The 16,921-nt window shown below is 37.2% G+C and overlaps 1 protein-coding gene across 2 annotated transcripts in view; it reads right to left on the minus strand.

The window, feature by feature from the left end:
* Positions 1–16,921, minus strand: part of CALCOCO2 (calcium binding and coiled-coil domain 2) — a 35,912-nt gene that overhangs the window by 10,301 nt on the left and 8,690 nt on the right. For both annotated transcript variants that reach the window (XM_087947037.1, XM_087947036.1), the window contains exons 4-8: positions 8,522–8,722; positions 6,916–7,018; positions 5,923–6,056; positions 4,131–4,256; positions 3,290–3,396 (exon numbers count right to left, since the gene is read on the minus strand). In XM_087947037.1, the coding sequence (XP_087803163.1) occupies positions 3,290–3,396; positions 4,131–4,256; positions 5,923–6,056; positions 6,916–7,018; positions 8,522–8,713 (662 nt within the window). In that variant the 5' untranslated portion in view covers positions 8,714–8,722. The remainder of the gene's footprint in view (positions 1–3,289; positions 3,397–4,130; positions 4,257–5,922; positions 6,057–6,915; positions 7,019–8,521; positions 8,723–16,921) is intronic.

Raw genomic sequence — 16,921 nt, forward strand, 5'->3', positions numbered from 1 at the left:
GTCAAATGATACTGTATGCCAAGGCTGGGAGGGGGTATTTTTAGAAGCTTGTCTCTTTGGCACACTTGTCTTTAATGTCTTGCATCATCCTGGGCCACCAAAGTCTCTTAAGGTTCTGTGCAGTGTCTTGTCCAGCCGTCTCAGTACCATTTCAAAATTGCAGCACATCCTCCCTTAAAAGGTACAAGCATGAAGATCCTATCTTTATGCTGCAGATTTTCCATCTTTGACCAAAAACAGATAATGTACTTTGATGAGTCCCCAAGCGGTCATCCATCCAGGCCTGAATGTATGGGTCTTGCTGGGTGGTGCTTATTGCAATTGAAGATACTCGGCCTATGGAATAGGAGGGTTGGGCAACAAATATAGCACTGCCTGCATCTTAGTAAATCTGCAGACCATTGGTTGAAATCCTATAGCCTAAGTAGTCCAATTGATGGAGGGTAAAGATGAATTTCTCAAGCTTCACAAGCAGCTTATTCTCCTGTAGCTTTCACAACATCTCCCTAAGATGCTGCACACGTCTCTGCATTCTGAGAGACAATAAAGTTGTCATCCAAATAAATTATTGCAAATGTGTCGTATCCGGGGAAAAATTGGTTCATGAATCTAAAAAATACTACTCCTCAACTAGCTAATTCAAAATGTACATGGGTAATCTCTCAAATTACAAACCCCAATTAAGCCCCAGATTTCAGTTGATAAGCAAGGCAGTTGTTAACTTTTGCCCCATTTTATGAACTTTTTGCCATAGTGATCAAGCAAATTTCTGCAATTGTAATGTGAATCATCTGGTCATAAAGTGAATCTGCTTTCCCACACTAATTTTGCTTCTGGGAAACCAATGAGAAAGTTAAAAATGGTGATCATACGACCACAATACAGTTATAAATGCGTGTTAGTTGCCAAGTGACTGAATTTTGATCATGTGAGCGTGGGGGTGTTGTAGTGATCATATATGTGAAAAACAGTTACAAGTCACTTTTTTTAGTCCTGTTGTAACTTTGAACAGTCACTAAATGAATGGTTGTAAGTTGAGGACTTTCCATAACTTGGTATCAAAGATTGTCTTTGTTATAACGAGATTATACACATTCTGAAGATCCCAAGTGCTTGGTAAATATGTGAGCCCTCTATAATCTGCCCATCAAATCTGAGAGCAGGAAACGATCTCTTATTGTAACATTGTTGAGATTCTTGTAATAGTGGACTCTAAGCATCGGAACATCTCCCTTCAAGTTTGGAATATCTGCCTCTTGCTTCTTTGGAACAAAAAGAGTAGGTACTGAAGATAGTGATTTAGAAGGGCTTTTCTCTAATTTTGAATACAAGTGCTTGATTGAAAGCTTTTTTTGCTAATATTGGATATTATCTCTGGTTTCAAATCAATATTACAGTCATAATACAGGGGGAAGATTGAAGCCTCATCTCCTCCCAAAATATCTGCAAAAGTGGCATGCATGGCTTGGCTACATAAGCCCCTCTACCTCAGGGTATCCAGTGGAAAACTGCAGATTGTGTTGCAGGCTGGAGAAAGGAATGACGTTGCCCTCCTCTCCCCACCTACTGTTGGATTATGTAGCTTTAGCCATGCTGTCCCTAAGGTGATCGGTGCCCAGAGTCAAAAGATAATTTGACAGAGACAATCAAGAGTGTACTATGGTCTAACATGAGCTCTCTTTACAAGATGAATGGTCCCTTCTGTGAGCTCTTGAGAGAAGGGCCATTGTTGTTTCCTTAAATTGGTGATTGATGAGAGGAGTGAGGCTCTTCTGCATCTTGGTCAGCTGTCCAGCTCTCTCTCCATGGCTCCTTGGCTGGGCAAGCTCTGACGATATGCCCTGATTTGCCGCAGTAAAAGCAAGCTGCTGCATCCCGTCGTCTTTGTCTTTCCTTAGCAATTGCCATTCTTCTGGCTGTCCCCAACTGCATCGGCTCTTCCACCTGCCCACTGGTTGAGGCAAGAGGAAAGAGAGGAGGCCTCATGAAATTTGATTTAACCTTAGGCCTGCACGATGTCTCCTGTTTCCATTTCAATTCTTCCAAATGGGCATCTATGAGCAAGCAACTGTGGAATAACTCATCTAGGTTCCATGGAACTCCTTGCTTTGCCAGCTCACTCTGAATTTCACTGTGCAAACCATGCTTGAACTGATCAATCAAGGCTGACTCATTCCAATCAGCCTCTGCTGCCAATAATTTAAAATCAGCAATGTACAACTGCACTCTTCTGTTGCCTTGCTTAAGCTGCTGAATCTTTTGACCGGCTGTGACTGTTTGGATCAGATTTCCAAAATATGCTCTGAATCTCTCCATGAAGTTTTGATAGTTGTTCATTATTGGGTCATTGCCTTCTATGATTGGTTGTGCCCACTTGGCTGCGGATTCCTTTAACAAACTCAATATAAAAGATACTTTTGCATGATCTGTTGGAAATTCTGCAGCTCGGATTCCCATAAACAATTCACACTGACCAATGAAGTTTTTCATTTTGTCTGCTTCTCCTCCAAATTTCTCTGGCAAACCACTATGGGAGGAGACCGGTTGCTCTACCAGAGCTATTGGGACCACCAATGGCTGGACCAATTGAAGTATCGTTGCTTGTAACTTCCTCATTTCTGCTTCCACTTCATGTTGATGTAGAAGTAAGGTGTTCACCATCTCTTGTGAAGACATAGCAACTGCCTGCGATTCTGCTGCCATATCCGTTGTTTTCTCATTCCCAGAAGCGCCGAGTCTGGCAAGATTAATGTCAGGCGGAAATAACCAGAACCATTCCATGAACAGCCCCAAGTAGCTACTTTATTGCTGATCATGCATATTATAAACAAACCATCTGCCTTCCCTATAGGTTTAACCTTAGATGTTTCCTCCCCTGAACCAATTCCAAGTTAGAATATCTTTTAACTCCCCGTAGAGGGTCCCCTCTCCTTTAGCCAGTAATTCCACTGCAACCCAGAGAATAAAGTTTTTAACTACAATATTCATGTTATAGTGTTATATATTCAAATAGTGTTTATAGTGTTTTTATTCAAATGCTAACCATAACTAAAATAAAAAAATAAAAAAACTTTAAACTAAAAAACCCAGTTTCATTTGTTTTCTTTTTGCATTTGTTTCCACACATAACATAAAATATTGAAAACAGAATTAAAGGATTCCAAATATTTTTTTATAGCTGCATTGAAAAGAAAACAGGGATTTCATGAATCCTAGGCTTTGATCACTAAAGGTTTACTTAGTGCTGTGTCTGAAACAGCTATCTCTGGGAGGAAAAATAAATACTTACTGCATCAGGTCGTCCTTTATGGCATACTTCTCCTTTTCCAGATCTGTCATTTGGGATTCAAGTTTCTCACATTTGTTCTCTAAAGTGTTCACTTTATCTTGAAGAACCTGAAGTTGCAGGGCAGAAAACAAATAATAAAGATTTCCATTTATTATAATGTCACAGATAAGAAAAGAGTAATTGACATTTCTGTTTTACTTGTTTAACATATAGTTATATTTTAACCTTGTCACCTTACTGTATTTTGGGACAATCTATTAGCTATTCTACAGTGAATAATCAGTGGGTTCTCATTTCTCTTTGTTTTTTGGTTTTTCTATAGCTTTCATTATTAAAGCTAATTAATTCTAAGGAAACCTAGTTCTAAATTCAGACAATTCTTAAAGCACTATGGTCTCAGCCATCAAAATATCCTGTGTTCCGAAGCTCCTTTTTCTTTGAACATACATCCAGAGTGTCCTAACATCAATATTATCTTAGTGACTAGGATTCCACCAACTTTTTCTAACCTCTGCATAATTTGTCCTCCTTCTACTTTTTAGACTTGCGTTTTTAAAAAGAACTGTATAGTATTACATGCTTCCCTTTTTAATAGCCTGAATATTACACCAATACACATTGTCTATATAGTAATCGACAATGGTCTTTCCTCATTCTCCCCAATCTGGGTGGATTGTTTTCTTAGCACTTTGAATAGCACATAGCTATTTCTACCTTCCTCTAAGGCAATTTCTGTGGAGACTGTAAACTCTATATCATTCTAGGAAGAAAACACTAGTTAAATGCATTCAGTTTTCTTTTTTGTTGTTGTGTTTTGTTACGCTTTGGAGAAGGTTCCTACCTTAGCTGCCACAAGTTCTTCTTGTAGATGCATATTCTGCTCCTGGAGATTTGCCAGATTCTTCTTCAGGTTCTTGTTTTCTTGAAGCAACATTGCATTTTGCTGCTGTATTTTCTCCACTTCTCCCTGCAAACCAAAATCAAAAGAACCAAAGTGCATGGTATTGATATGTTCTGGAGAGGTGTGCTAGATCCTTCTGGATACAAATGGTTTTTCTGATCTAAATGTTTATTATATATTATATTACCAATATTATGTATTTGTAATAAGTTCTGAGTTTATTAGTCTTTGATTACATGCAGTGCTAATTGCGTCAACAGAAACAGTACATTAAGGATGTTTTTGATCTCTCTAATTTGGTCAAACCACCTTGGATCCATTTTTTGAAATATTAAACAATTGAAAAATAGAAGACCACATTAGTTAGCCACCATGCTTGCCTATGCTGCACTATCTTATTAAGCATTATTTGCATATTTTATCATCTGTCACAGATGAAGCACTAGCTGTTTGAATTACTGGGACTCTGACATTTTTTAGATAGAATAATTTAACTTATTTTATTTTTATAAATGCGATGTACTACTTAATTTAAGGTAAGTCACCCAATATATGCAAACAGTGGAAACTGCTAAGACATCTCAGCAAAGTCTTTTTTTGTGTGTCCATTCTTATAATAAGCAGCCACTACTGGAATCAGTCTGATAATACAAAGTTTTGCTGAAAAAGATGGATTAAAAAAAACAACTAAAAATATTCCTTCAGTATCTGAATTCCTACTGTTGTAACCATAAGAAATGCTGATGATTCATTCTACTTATTTTAAATATTGCTTTTCCATTTCCTTTGTGCTCAGAAGTGGATTAAACTAATATTTTAAAAAATGTATACATTAATGAGTGTTCAAAAAACTTTCCCAGATATCTAAATAAAGATTACATGGAAATACATACTAGCAAGAGTTTAACCAAAGAGGCCATGGAGATAATATGGATTAACCCTTTTCCCACTTCCCATGTTAGCATGCTGCGCCCTGACAAAGGTATGAGAATTCGCTGTACATTAACATACATTCTGTTCTGTATGTATGTTCAATGCCCTTCCCCTACAATTATTTCATCAAATTGTTACATATATTTAGTATTAATTTTGATTAGTTTTAAAAACATATTTTTACTCTATTGGATATTTCTATGTGAGTGTTTGATGGTTTTATGGTTTTTATATCTCAATTTCAGTAGCACTGAGAGACAAAAGAGGCCTGCCAGTTCTTTGCTACTCAAGCTGATCAGATTATAGATAAGGTGGAAGAAGTACCTTTCTCTGTCAAGATATGTATAATGTGCAGGCCTCTATACTCCAATCAACCAGCTGCCCATTTCTATTGTATGGAATCTACTTTTTTAAAAAAAAATGCTATAATGGAAGCCAGATTGGAAGGATTTTCTTTTCCCCAAAAGGGTGTATTTTAAACAAAGAATAAAGTAAAAAAAAGCATTCATTTGATGGGTGCAGATTACTGTATCTCAGGCAAACCATTATAAGAATGCAAAATGTTTTCAACCTGCTCTGACTTTGAAATGCTTCCCTTAAGGCTTGAAACAACTGTTTCTAATGTGAAACTATTTGAAGTGGATTGGGGATGTTTCAATTCCCAATGAAACACTTCCAAAATACTCAAACAGCTGTTTTATGCTTAGAGCTACACCTTTTGAAGATCTTAACACCCTAACCCATTCTGCACATTCCTACAAGCCTTTATTCGGTTTAGGACTTAAGAAAGGGAACTAACCTCTTTAGTAACGATAAGTATGTCATCATTAGTCTCAGTACGGAATTGAAAGGGGACACTGGTCCCATTGATTTGCCCATCTTGATCAACATAGCAAAACTGATAATACTCATCATCCTTTGGCAGATAGTAGGCTGAAAGAAAGAAAAAAGCCACATTCCATGTTTAGAATCTCGATCACTCAGAAAAATACAAAAATTACCTATCTAACATTTAGTTATGGCTTGTCCTTCAGAGATAATCTGCTGGATGCCAAACAGAAGGAAGGCTGACAACTAATTTCTGTCTTCCCCAAGTGACAAAGCTGACAGTTCTAAGTAGATATCTGTCTGGGTCTTTTGCACAAGGATTTTGAAATCCTATCCAGATTAAGTCTAGCACTTAAATAAAATAAAATTAAGTCTAGTGCACCCATCCTTCTTTTCTTCCTCTTTTATGACTTCAGTCTCATATTCTCATATCTCAGACTCATGTCTCACCATAGCCATAGCTGAAGTGGTGAACAAATGATATCACCAGATTTCCCAGGACACAATTTTTTGCTGAACTACAAATCACTTCCCAAGAAACAGCTTTCATTTTTCTTTCCAGTGGTAAAAGTTACCAAGCTAGGAAGTACCAGCCACATAGCACGTATAACAAGTAATTCTATTAGCACTAGGTGAAATCACACTTTTTATCTCCTATAGGAAGTAAGGGAAAGATGAGAGATGCTAACAGGATTTGGAGGATGATTTACAATCCTATCAGCAACTAACTCTTACTCTGGCCAAATAATAATACAAGTCATAAAATTAATAAACCCAGCAATTGGTTTTACAGGTTCTTTTTAAGAGACTGTTAGTGAATAAAGTCTAGATATCAATCAACTCATTTAGGATGCCACAGTGCCACTATATGCAAGGTTGGTTTTCAGGAGATAGCAGTGTGACGATTACTCTAACAGGTTTCCTGTTGCAAAACTGCCCCACCAATTCCCTTCCCATCACTGACCTTTAAAAACCACCTGCTGTGGTTCAGCATAGCCGGTCTCAGAATATCTGGGCTTAGGGGCCCACATGAATGTGAAGTATTCACGAGTTGTCTTCCATCCCACCTGTAAAGCAACAACAAAATGCATGCGAAGGCTTCCAACTCCTTCTCCCACCAATCTTCCTCCCACGAACCCAGCTTGGGTTCCTCCCAGGGGTGGGATGCTACCGGTTCTGCCCAGCTCTATAGAACCGGTAGCTCTGAAGAGCAGTAGACACAGAACCGGTTCTGTGTCTGCTGCTGTTTGGTCCACCCGCCTGCCTGGGCTCTTACCTGTCCTTTATTTCCTGCTTTTTCAACCTCAGCTGCTTTGCGCGGCACAGCTGGTTGAAAAAGCAGGAAAAAAAGTGGCTTTTCAAATGCTGCGCACCCACACACAGTGCTTTTCAGCTGTCCAGGCAGCACAGGTTAAGGTTTTGTACACATGTGTGCAGTGCATGTCAGGTGCGCATGCATGCAAACTGCGCATGCATGCTCAAAACATAATCACCAAACCAGTAGTAACACCAGTTGAATCCCACCCCTGGTTCCTCCACACATGCTGGAACTGCTCAAGTTTATATTAACTATGGATCTGGGGAACTGCAATCCAAGCACATCTTCAAGGTGCCAGGCTGGAAAAGACTGTCCAAATCTTTTAGAGATGCTGTGATATATTTGTTTTGCATCCTCTTAGTGCCATCAAATAAATAGTTACTGAGTGAAGGGATTATAGGCTGTATTGAGACAGAGAAATCTTATGTGAAATTTATGTTGGAAGAAGAAAGAAGAAATGATCCATGTTGGCCCTGTTCATTTGCTGCATTCAAGGAAAGAAGGAGAGAGAAAGACTTCATCTTTCAAATTACAGTGAATAGAAAGGAATTACACCTACACTAGCAACAGGGTTAGAATCAAATCCCAAGAGCTTTGAAGACAGATAGGAAAATTATAGGGCTTTCAGAGAGCAAACTTGGTCCTAACACATCTTGTCCATATCTTTGGAGCAACACTGGAAAACACTTTACCTGGCAAAATGTTTAATCTGCATTTCAAGGAACCTGTAGTGGCATAACCTATCATTCTGCTAAAACACCGTTTTTCATGAAGGACTTCAGAGAACTTTAAGTCTTTTATTTTGATCTCTGGATAACTTTAGGAATTCTTTCTCAGAGTGGTTTATTCATAATACCCATTCACAATTTTTGGGAAAGTAATATTCAAGGGAAAGTAAAACTCTACTTAGTTTTGGAGAAAGAACCATAAGATAAATGTTGACTTGGTACTAAATCGCAGAGTAACAGCTGAAAATGGCACAAGCACTACTTATTACATGGTAAAAAGACATATAATTTATTAACAAAAACTGTAAATTGAATGGAAAAAATAGCTTCCCTCCTCTATTATTTCTTCTTTACTTCAAAATATGGATCTCAGATAAACCTAAAAACTACCAAGTCTCAATTTTCCCTATAGCTGAATTTTTTTCTCCTGATGTATTTATCAGAAGAGATCAACTATCCTACATCAGTTCCAATGGCTGTGTTTTACAATTCAAACATCAGTGGATTTTGCAAATCAAACTTACTCTGAATATGCCCACCCAATCCTTCTTGCGAGGCATGAAGTACCGGGAAAGGTTATAATAGCAAGTTATATCTGTTCCAGGAACATAGAATTTCTCTATGTTTGCAAAGATGACCTGACAGAACTGGCAGCTTTCCAACATGACAGTAGAAGTAGGTGGTTCCTTCAAATTGTTATAAAACATATCCGCCATACTGAAGTCCTGTAAAGAAAAGAACCAAATATAGAAACGGGGGGAGGGAGAGAGAGAATACAAAGGCAAAATGATTAAAATGCTTCATCAGTCTTGACTTCATGATGCGAAGCTATGCAACTCTTTCTTGGAGTTATATGAACTTATTAAATTTCTGTTACGGGCAATTATTATTGAATGAGCAAGATACTGTACTCCATATTGAGATGAATCACACTTTAAAGTTTCAGCAACCTGTGCTGTCCATGTAATGTTTTTAACTAACATTTTAAAGTGTTAAGAAATAAAGTGGCATTACCTAAAATGGCTCCGAAGATTTCTGACGATCAAAATTATCTCATGATAATCTGCACATAAATGACTTTCCTATGTAATATGATAGGGTGGTAACAACTTCTTTTAGGTAAGAAGTTGTTAAGGGCAACATCAAAGTGGAAATAGCAGATTTGATTCATAAGACATAATATAATGAAATAGACTTGGCAGAACAGTGCAGTAAACTATGCCCTCATTGTTCTAAAACTAATAGCAAACTCGTTTTTAAAAACAATACTCCTGCAATCAGAATAATGTTGTCAAACCCAAATAATAGATCAACACTCCCAGACTCCTTGCTTTCCCCTTGAAAACAGATAGATAAGATTCCATGGGGTGTCAGCCCTGGAGCTCTTGCAACTGTGCAATTATTCAAGGCTAATAACTCCCCAACTGATTCTTCTGCCCTGACTGGCTGGTCATTTCCTATCAGATGCCAGCCAGATGGATAAGAGAGAAGAAATATCAGCAATTCTCAGAAATGCAAATTGTCAACAGATACAGAATGAGTTCTCTGAGGTTGGAATGGGAAACATAAGGGGGAGTAACACAATAAAATTGAATGCCTCCAGTGTTTTGGATCAACTCCCAACTGCCCTGTCCAGCACAACCAATGGCAAGGGATAGATGTAGTAATTCTGTACTGCTGATCACACAAAATATTATCAGGGAAGAAAACATGGCTGAATGGAACAAGTACACCTATTTAGTGTTTGGCACAGCAACATACATTTTATGACCATACAGTGAAACATTGAATTTCTCAAACCTTCTTTCCCAGAAAGAAACACTGTGTTTATACTCCCCTACCCACTTTCCTGACTTTATGTAGCTGACTGGTAATTAGTGCAGCCTACAACTATCTTTTTGGGAAATGTCTTTTCCTGCTTCCCTTATCTCCAGCATATGTGATAGGACTCGCTATGGTCTTACTTGCAAATAATTAGGATATCACAAAAGTAAAATAGTAAAGATGAAAAAGAAAACTCAATTCTATAATGCCAACTCTTCACTGTGTAGCCTCTAAAGAATGTGATTAGAGAAATTAGCCCCTCTTCTTTAGGAAAAGGATAAAAAACATAAATCTGCCATTTAAAAATGTTGTTTTTAAGAAAAAATTAACTAAAACTTTCTTTATAACTTGACACAATCAAATGCAAAACCCTTCTAACTTAATAGGAAATGAAAATAAACTGGAAATGATTTCATTTGCCTAAAATTCATCTGCTTTTTATTACTACCATTCATTAATATCCAAAATGTATCAATTTATAATCAATTTATAATTCAATTGATTTTCATCAACAATAACATGGATAACAGTGATTCCTAATTTGTCATATTGTTAACCCTTTAATTGAATTGTACACTTCTACTTCTTTGCATATAGTTATCAAGTCTACAAAATCAGACCACCTTCATTCAGATCTGTTATAGTTTTCTTCTTCCTTAGTTTGGCAGACATATTTTTTTTGTTATATTTTTGCTCTTTTATCATTTCCCCCCTTACATTCCAAGATGCAATTTTCTTGAAGATATTAGATGTGCTTCTAAAATATTGATCTCTGATACGTATAATGGCTTGAGTTGCTTAAAACTTTCACAAAGCACTTTTTCAGTAAAAGAAAGTATAGCCCAAGTTACCTGATGGTGCATCTGTACCAGATCCGTAACAGTAAAGATAGTGCCACTCAAGTTTGAGCACATTTTGGACAATATGCCACAAGCATAAGCATTGTCCAGTTTACCCAAAAGCATGGTTATCCTATGCTCTGCAAACTAGGCTGTCTAGAGATTAACTTGCAAGCCAATATACTATTACTTGCATTACTAGAGATTTTTAACAAGAGATTGTACAACTATTTGTCTGAAATAGTTTAGTCTACAGCTTGAGCAGGAGGTTGGATTAGAAGACTTCCAAGGTCTTCTGTTCTGTTCTATTCTATTCTATTCTGAACAAGGTTGCAAATGCAGTAGTTATATATCTAAAATATTATAACCTACGTCAATAGATATCAAGGTGAAGTCAAAGATTAAAGCAACCCAAACAAACCAGAAGTAATAAAAATGTAGCTATGTGAATGGCTGTGCAACCCAAAATAAAGGATGGTTAAAACAAAGTCAGATCTACCAAAGCTAGGAAGAATGCCTACTTTTCACTTGCCATAGTGAGAGTCAGACGTAATGGCTTGTGAAATACTTGCCAAATTGGTTTGTAAACAAATCATTAGGAACTTTTGTAAATCATGAATTGGCTGCTCCATTTTTATCAATTTGTCTGTGCCTTTGCTAGACATAGTTACTAGCAGTTAACTGATGTCTTCTTTAACACATGGTAGTATGAGCCAGAGGGGATGACAACAAACACTTCATAGGTTAATCACATATGTAGACTAGCTGGAAGAATGTAGCTTTGTATTCTTGCGAAGGAATTCTGCAAATGGGCCTGTTAATGGAACAAAGGAAAGTAACATGGCATTTAGCTGAGTTTAACAACGTGTCTGCAAATGTCCAGAGGTAAAAGGAAGGTTATCATTAGTAGGTTAAGAAAAATATATGTGATTTTGTCCACATGTAATTTTATGACATAAAAAGAACTTGCTGAATTTCAACAAGTACACTTGATTTGAACTTGGGTCCCAAGTGTATCCCTTTCCTTCTGTAACAGAAATAAAGAGTTTGCATTACACCTTATTCTGCATGAATTCATTGGCCTATAGTGCTGACTAACTTGAACCCAGTGTTGGATTGTGCCAACAATTAAAACAAAACAATACTGGTCTTATCATAGTTTTCTTGGAAAGAACACTGAAAAATGGGGACTTTCCACCAGTTCTCTCAGCCCAACAAACCTCATAGGGTTGTTGTGTGGAGAAAATAAGAAGAGCAGGTATATGTTTGCTATCTTGAGTTATTTGTAAAACTAATAAAAGTGGGATACAAATACATAAAACAAAAAAAGGGAAGCTCCACGATTGTTGCACGATTTTACATATTACTTTTACATTTTTGTGAAAGATGATAAAAACATGCCTTAAAACTATCTAGAGAGACACTCATATAAGTCCTCTTGAGCAATAGAGTATTGGGAGACACATAAGGTCACCTTATTGTGTCTCCCAAGACTATTGGCTCAAGAGAACATATAAGTGTCTCTCTAGATAATTTTAAGGCACATTTTTATATTTATTAATAGGGCTTTCAGTGGTTTGGATTTAACTGGGAACAGGAACTTTGGAAACTGCAGAAACACAAGCATCTTTGCCTACCGCTGTTTCCAGAATTGTGGAAACCTCTGAAGCAGCTGAGTGGTGTTAGAAAAAGATGTGACTGATTAATGGACTGCAAACAGGTGATTGTGAAGAGATACTTTGGGACTCAAACAATCTAATTCAAAGCATAGCACAATGCAACCCACTAGTTTACTCTTTAAGGTAAAATCCTCTGACAATTTTCTGTAAACGAATCCTAATGATTCATGCACAAGGTTGGATGGAATTGGGATGTAGCAATGAAGATGGTGGTAGTGTCAGGGATGATAGTGAATCTGATTGGGAATACCAAGATCTCTCAGAATCCAATAGTTCTAAGCAATATGGATATCAAATTAAATCGATGAAGGTGTTCCGGTTTGTCAGGCTTCGGAGGCGGCATGAATTCGCGTTTGTGCATGATCCCTGCCGCGCTCACTGCCGGAGTGCCTTCGATCCAGCTGGATTGGGAGGCTATAGTTATCCTGTAGGGATAACTGAAGAGAGGGGAGATCCAGGCAGGGGTCTGGGGGCATCACAACCCCCTTCCCAGCCGGCTTAACTCCCTTTTCCAAAGGCGGACAAAGTCAGCAATGGCCGGCACAAAGAACCTCTCAACCGGACAAGTTTTGTGCAGGAGGAAGTTGAGAAAGTGAAAACTTTTGGCTGAACCAGGACGATAAGCAACATCTGAATACCCTGGAACTTTGGCTCTTTAAGTGATACATTGTTCCCAAGAGGATCGCAAAGCTGCGGTTGAAAGTGAAAGTGAAAGCTCTTTTTTTTTCTCCTCACTTTCCTTCCCTACAGAGACAGCAGATGGAAATCGGAAATACCCGCTTTGGCAGCAGAAGGTACTATTTTTGAAAATTAAAGCCAAGGGGACATTAGATTTCTAAACACTGGCATTTAAAAATTAAAATCTTTTTGCTATAAGTGGGAAGGAAGAGAGGTAAATGATTTATACCAAGATTTGTTGAAGGAGACTGCTTGGAGCTTATAAGATCAGAGATTAAATTGCAATAAAACTTCCAAAAATTACCTTGGAATTGTGTAATTGAATTCTACCCCAGGAAGAGAAAGTATTAAAAGAAGAAAGTGCTAAATGAAACAGTTTGTGCTGACTTTGATTGCTTGATGACTTTGGGACTTTTGTAAACTATTTTTTGAAAGACTAAAAAAACATTTGGATTGTTTAAAAAATTTTTTCACAATGGTATCTGTTGAAGAATTGAAAATGGAATTTGAAAAGTTAAAAGAAGAGGAAGAAGAAGGAAAGGGCTCTTTTGGATCTATTTTTCGCTTCTTAGAAATGGCGATTTCTACTTATCAGGAAATGCAACAACAAGAAGGTTGGGATGAAGAAGCCATCTTTAATGGACATATAATTTTAACTGAGGAAGAAAAGGGTAAAAAGAAAAAGAAAATGGAGAATTTAAGTTCTAAGAAAACAACCAAGAAAGGGAAAAATAAGGTGAAAAATCGATATAATGTCAGAAAGCAACAGAAAAGAGGAATACAACAGAGAGGGGAGACTAAGAGGCTGGAGATTGATGGGGGGCGGGGGTAAAAAGGCTAGACTTGACAAGGAAGGAAGGGAAAAAGTGAAGAGAAGTTATAAAAGCTTAAAACAAGATGTTAAAAACAGGTTTTTTTCAGAGACAAAGGGTAAAATATAATCTAAAAAGAGATTCTGCAAAAGTACATAAGATTGTATTGTAGTATTTGTATTTGAAATAGAGTTAGAAAATTGGAATAACATATGTGTTAATAGAACATTGTAGGGAATGTGTAAAATGTCAAAGAATTAACTAATAGAGTTTAATTAATTAATTTGCTATGGAACATTGTTTTTACCATACTATAAGCTCATTATGTTTTTTATTTTAAAATGTTATGTAGAATGTACTAAGCAGAATCAGAATGGAAATTATGTATTATTTTAAGTGTTAAATTTGGGGGAAAGATAGAAAGGTGTCATACTTCAACCAGTGATTACAGGAAAAAGTTGGTATTAAAGAGAAAAGATAAATAGATAATTGAAAAAGAACGGACAAAAGATACAAGTATAATGATTTAAATTGAGATTAAATTAAAAAAAATAGAATTAAGAGAGTGAAAAGAGGGGAGAAGACATATGGAAAATATAGAATGTTAAATAAGATATGAAATAGTATATAAGGTGAGCATGAATTTGATTTATGTCTGTACAAAAAGTTGTAACCCTATGGTCTAGACTTATTAATAATTATAGACCAATCTCGCTCCTGAATGCAGATTACAAACTATTCTCTTCTATAATAGCTAATAGACTAAAACAGGTTCTAAACACACATATCCATGAAGATCAAAATGGATTTCTCCCATTTCGACAAATTAAGAATAATCTAAGAACAGTGATAGACATTTCAGAATACTATGAAGCCCATCCGGAAAAACAATTTGCATTTATGTTTTTGGACGCTGAAAAAGCATTCGACAATTTAAATTGGCATTTTTAATTCAAAAAAATATACAATATGAACCTCGGCACTAGATTCGAAAACGTCGTCACTACAATTTACCATACTCAACAGGCAAATATTCTAATAAATGGGGAACAAACTGACCCAATAAAAATAGAAAAAGGGGTTAGACAGGGTTGCCCTCTCTCTCCTCTGCTTTTCATATTCGCCCTAGAATCTCTTTTGACGTATATTAGGCAAAATTCGAGAATTAGAGGACTGAGGATTAAATCAGAAGAGTACAAAGTACAAGCCTTCGCTGATGATTTGGTTTTTTTTCTGGAGGAGCCTATAGAAAAAGGACATAACTTATTAGAAGAACTAGAACGATTTGGAGAAGTCGCAGGATTTAAAATTAATAGGGGTAAAACGAAATTAATGTCTAAAAATTTAACAGGAGACCAGAATAAAGAACTAGAGACAATAATGGGAATACAGGTGACAAAAAAAATTAAATACTTAGGAATTTGGCTTACTCCACAAAGCAAATCATTAAAAGAAAACAACTATGACAAACTTCTCCAACAATCCAAGAAAGATTTAGATTCCTGGAGTACATTACAACTTTCCTTATTGGGCAGGATTGCTCTGATTAAGATGAATATTCTGCCAAAATTTCTATATCTATTCCAGACAATTCCAATCAAATTACCGTATTTATCGGCGTATAACACGCACAGGCGTATAACACGCATCTTCATTTTAAGAGGGAAATTTCAGGAAAAAAAATTAAATTTTCCGAAGCGCCCGTTTCACCCCCACTCCCACCCCGCGCGCGCGCTTCAATCCACAGTGTCCCATTCTGCCTGCCTGCCTGCCTGCCTTAGTTTCTGGTTGTTTGGGAGCAGCTTGGCTGAGAATAATAACTATTCGCCTCTTTTACTCAGCCGAAGCTGTTCCGATTCAACCATTAACGAAGGCAGGCAGGCAGGCAGAACGGAGCACTGGGTTGAACCCAGCGGGCGGGATGGGGTGGGGAGAAACGGGCGCTTCGGGGAAGCTGTGGCGACAGGAAAAGCCCCCCGCTTCTTTGAAGCAGTTTCTTCCTGTGCTGGTGGAGGAGCGAGAGAGCGACTGAGAGAGCTGAACCAGAGAGCAGGACAGGCTTGGTTGCTTCCTCCCTCCCCTTCTTTCATTTGTGTCCTTGATCCCGATCCCAGCAGCATTCACGAAGGCTTCTTAACATTATATCGGCGTATAACACGCATACATCATTTGCCCCCTATTTTCAGGGGGAAAAAAGTGCGTGTTATACGCCGATAAATACGGTAAATAAAAAAAAATTTATGGAATTAAACAAGATAACACTGAAATTTATTTGGCAGGGGAAAAAAGCTAGGATTAATGTAAAAGCCCTACAAGATTTGAAAAGCAGAGGAGGGTTAGGCCTGCCAAACTGGGAAGTATATTACAAGGCAGCCACCCTACTATGGATAAAGGAATGGGTGAATTTAACTAACAAAAGAACACTAATATTAGAAGGCCACGATAAGCAGAAAGGATGGCATGCCTTTCTGTGGGAAACTGGGAAACCCAGCCAATCATATTTCCATAGGCATCTTATCAGGGACTCTCTATTAACCAATTGGAAAAAAGTACGTAAAAAACTTTATCTAAAAATACCGATTTGGTTATCTCCAATGGAAGCGATAGTACACCCTAATAATTTGGATATAACTAAAATGATTAAGTACGAAAATTTATTAGACCCACAAGGAAAACTGAAAACCCGACAAGAATTACAAGAGCGAGGATTTAAAATTGATCAGTGGGTGTACCTTCAAATTCATAGTAGATATAAACAAGATATTAAGGAATTTGGAATCTACAATAAATTACAGACTTTAGACAAAATTCTATTAGGACCGAGCAAAAAAATATATCTAAATTTTACAAACATTTATTAGAAACTGAATTAGAACAAGAAATTGTCAAAGGAAATATGATTGCGTGGAGCAGAAACGTGGGACGGAGCATTACTCTAGCAGAATGGGAAAGGATCTGGAACAGGAACATTAAGATCACGAAATCAGCAGCTTATAAAGAAAACGCATATAAAATGTTTTATAGATGGCACCTGCCCCCTTCGAGATTGGCGAAGATGCACCCCAACACGAGCCCCAATTGTTGGAAATGTC

Source organism: Notechis scutatus, chromosome Z (genome assembly GCF_049901735.1).
Source record: "Notechis scutatus isolate UNSWTSFEM ecotype Mainland chromosome Z, rNotScu1.2, whole genome shotgun sequence".
NCBI classification, from domain to species: Eukaryota; Metazoa; Chordata; class Lepidosauria; order Squamata; family Elapidae; genus Notechis; species Notechis scutatus.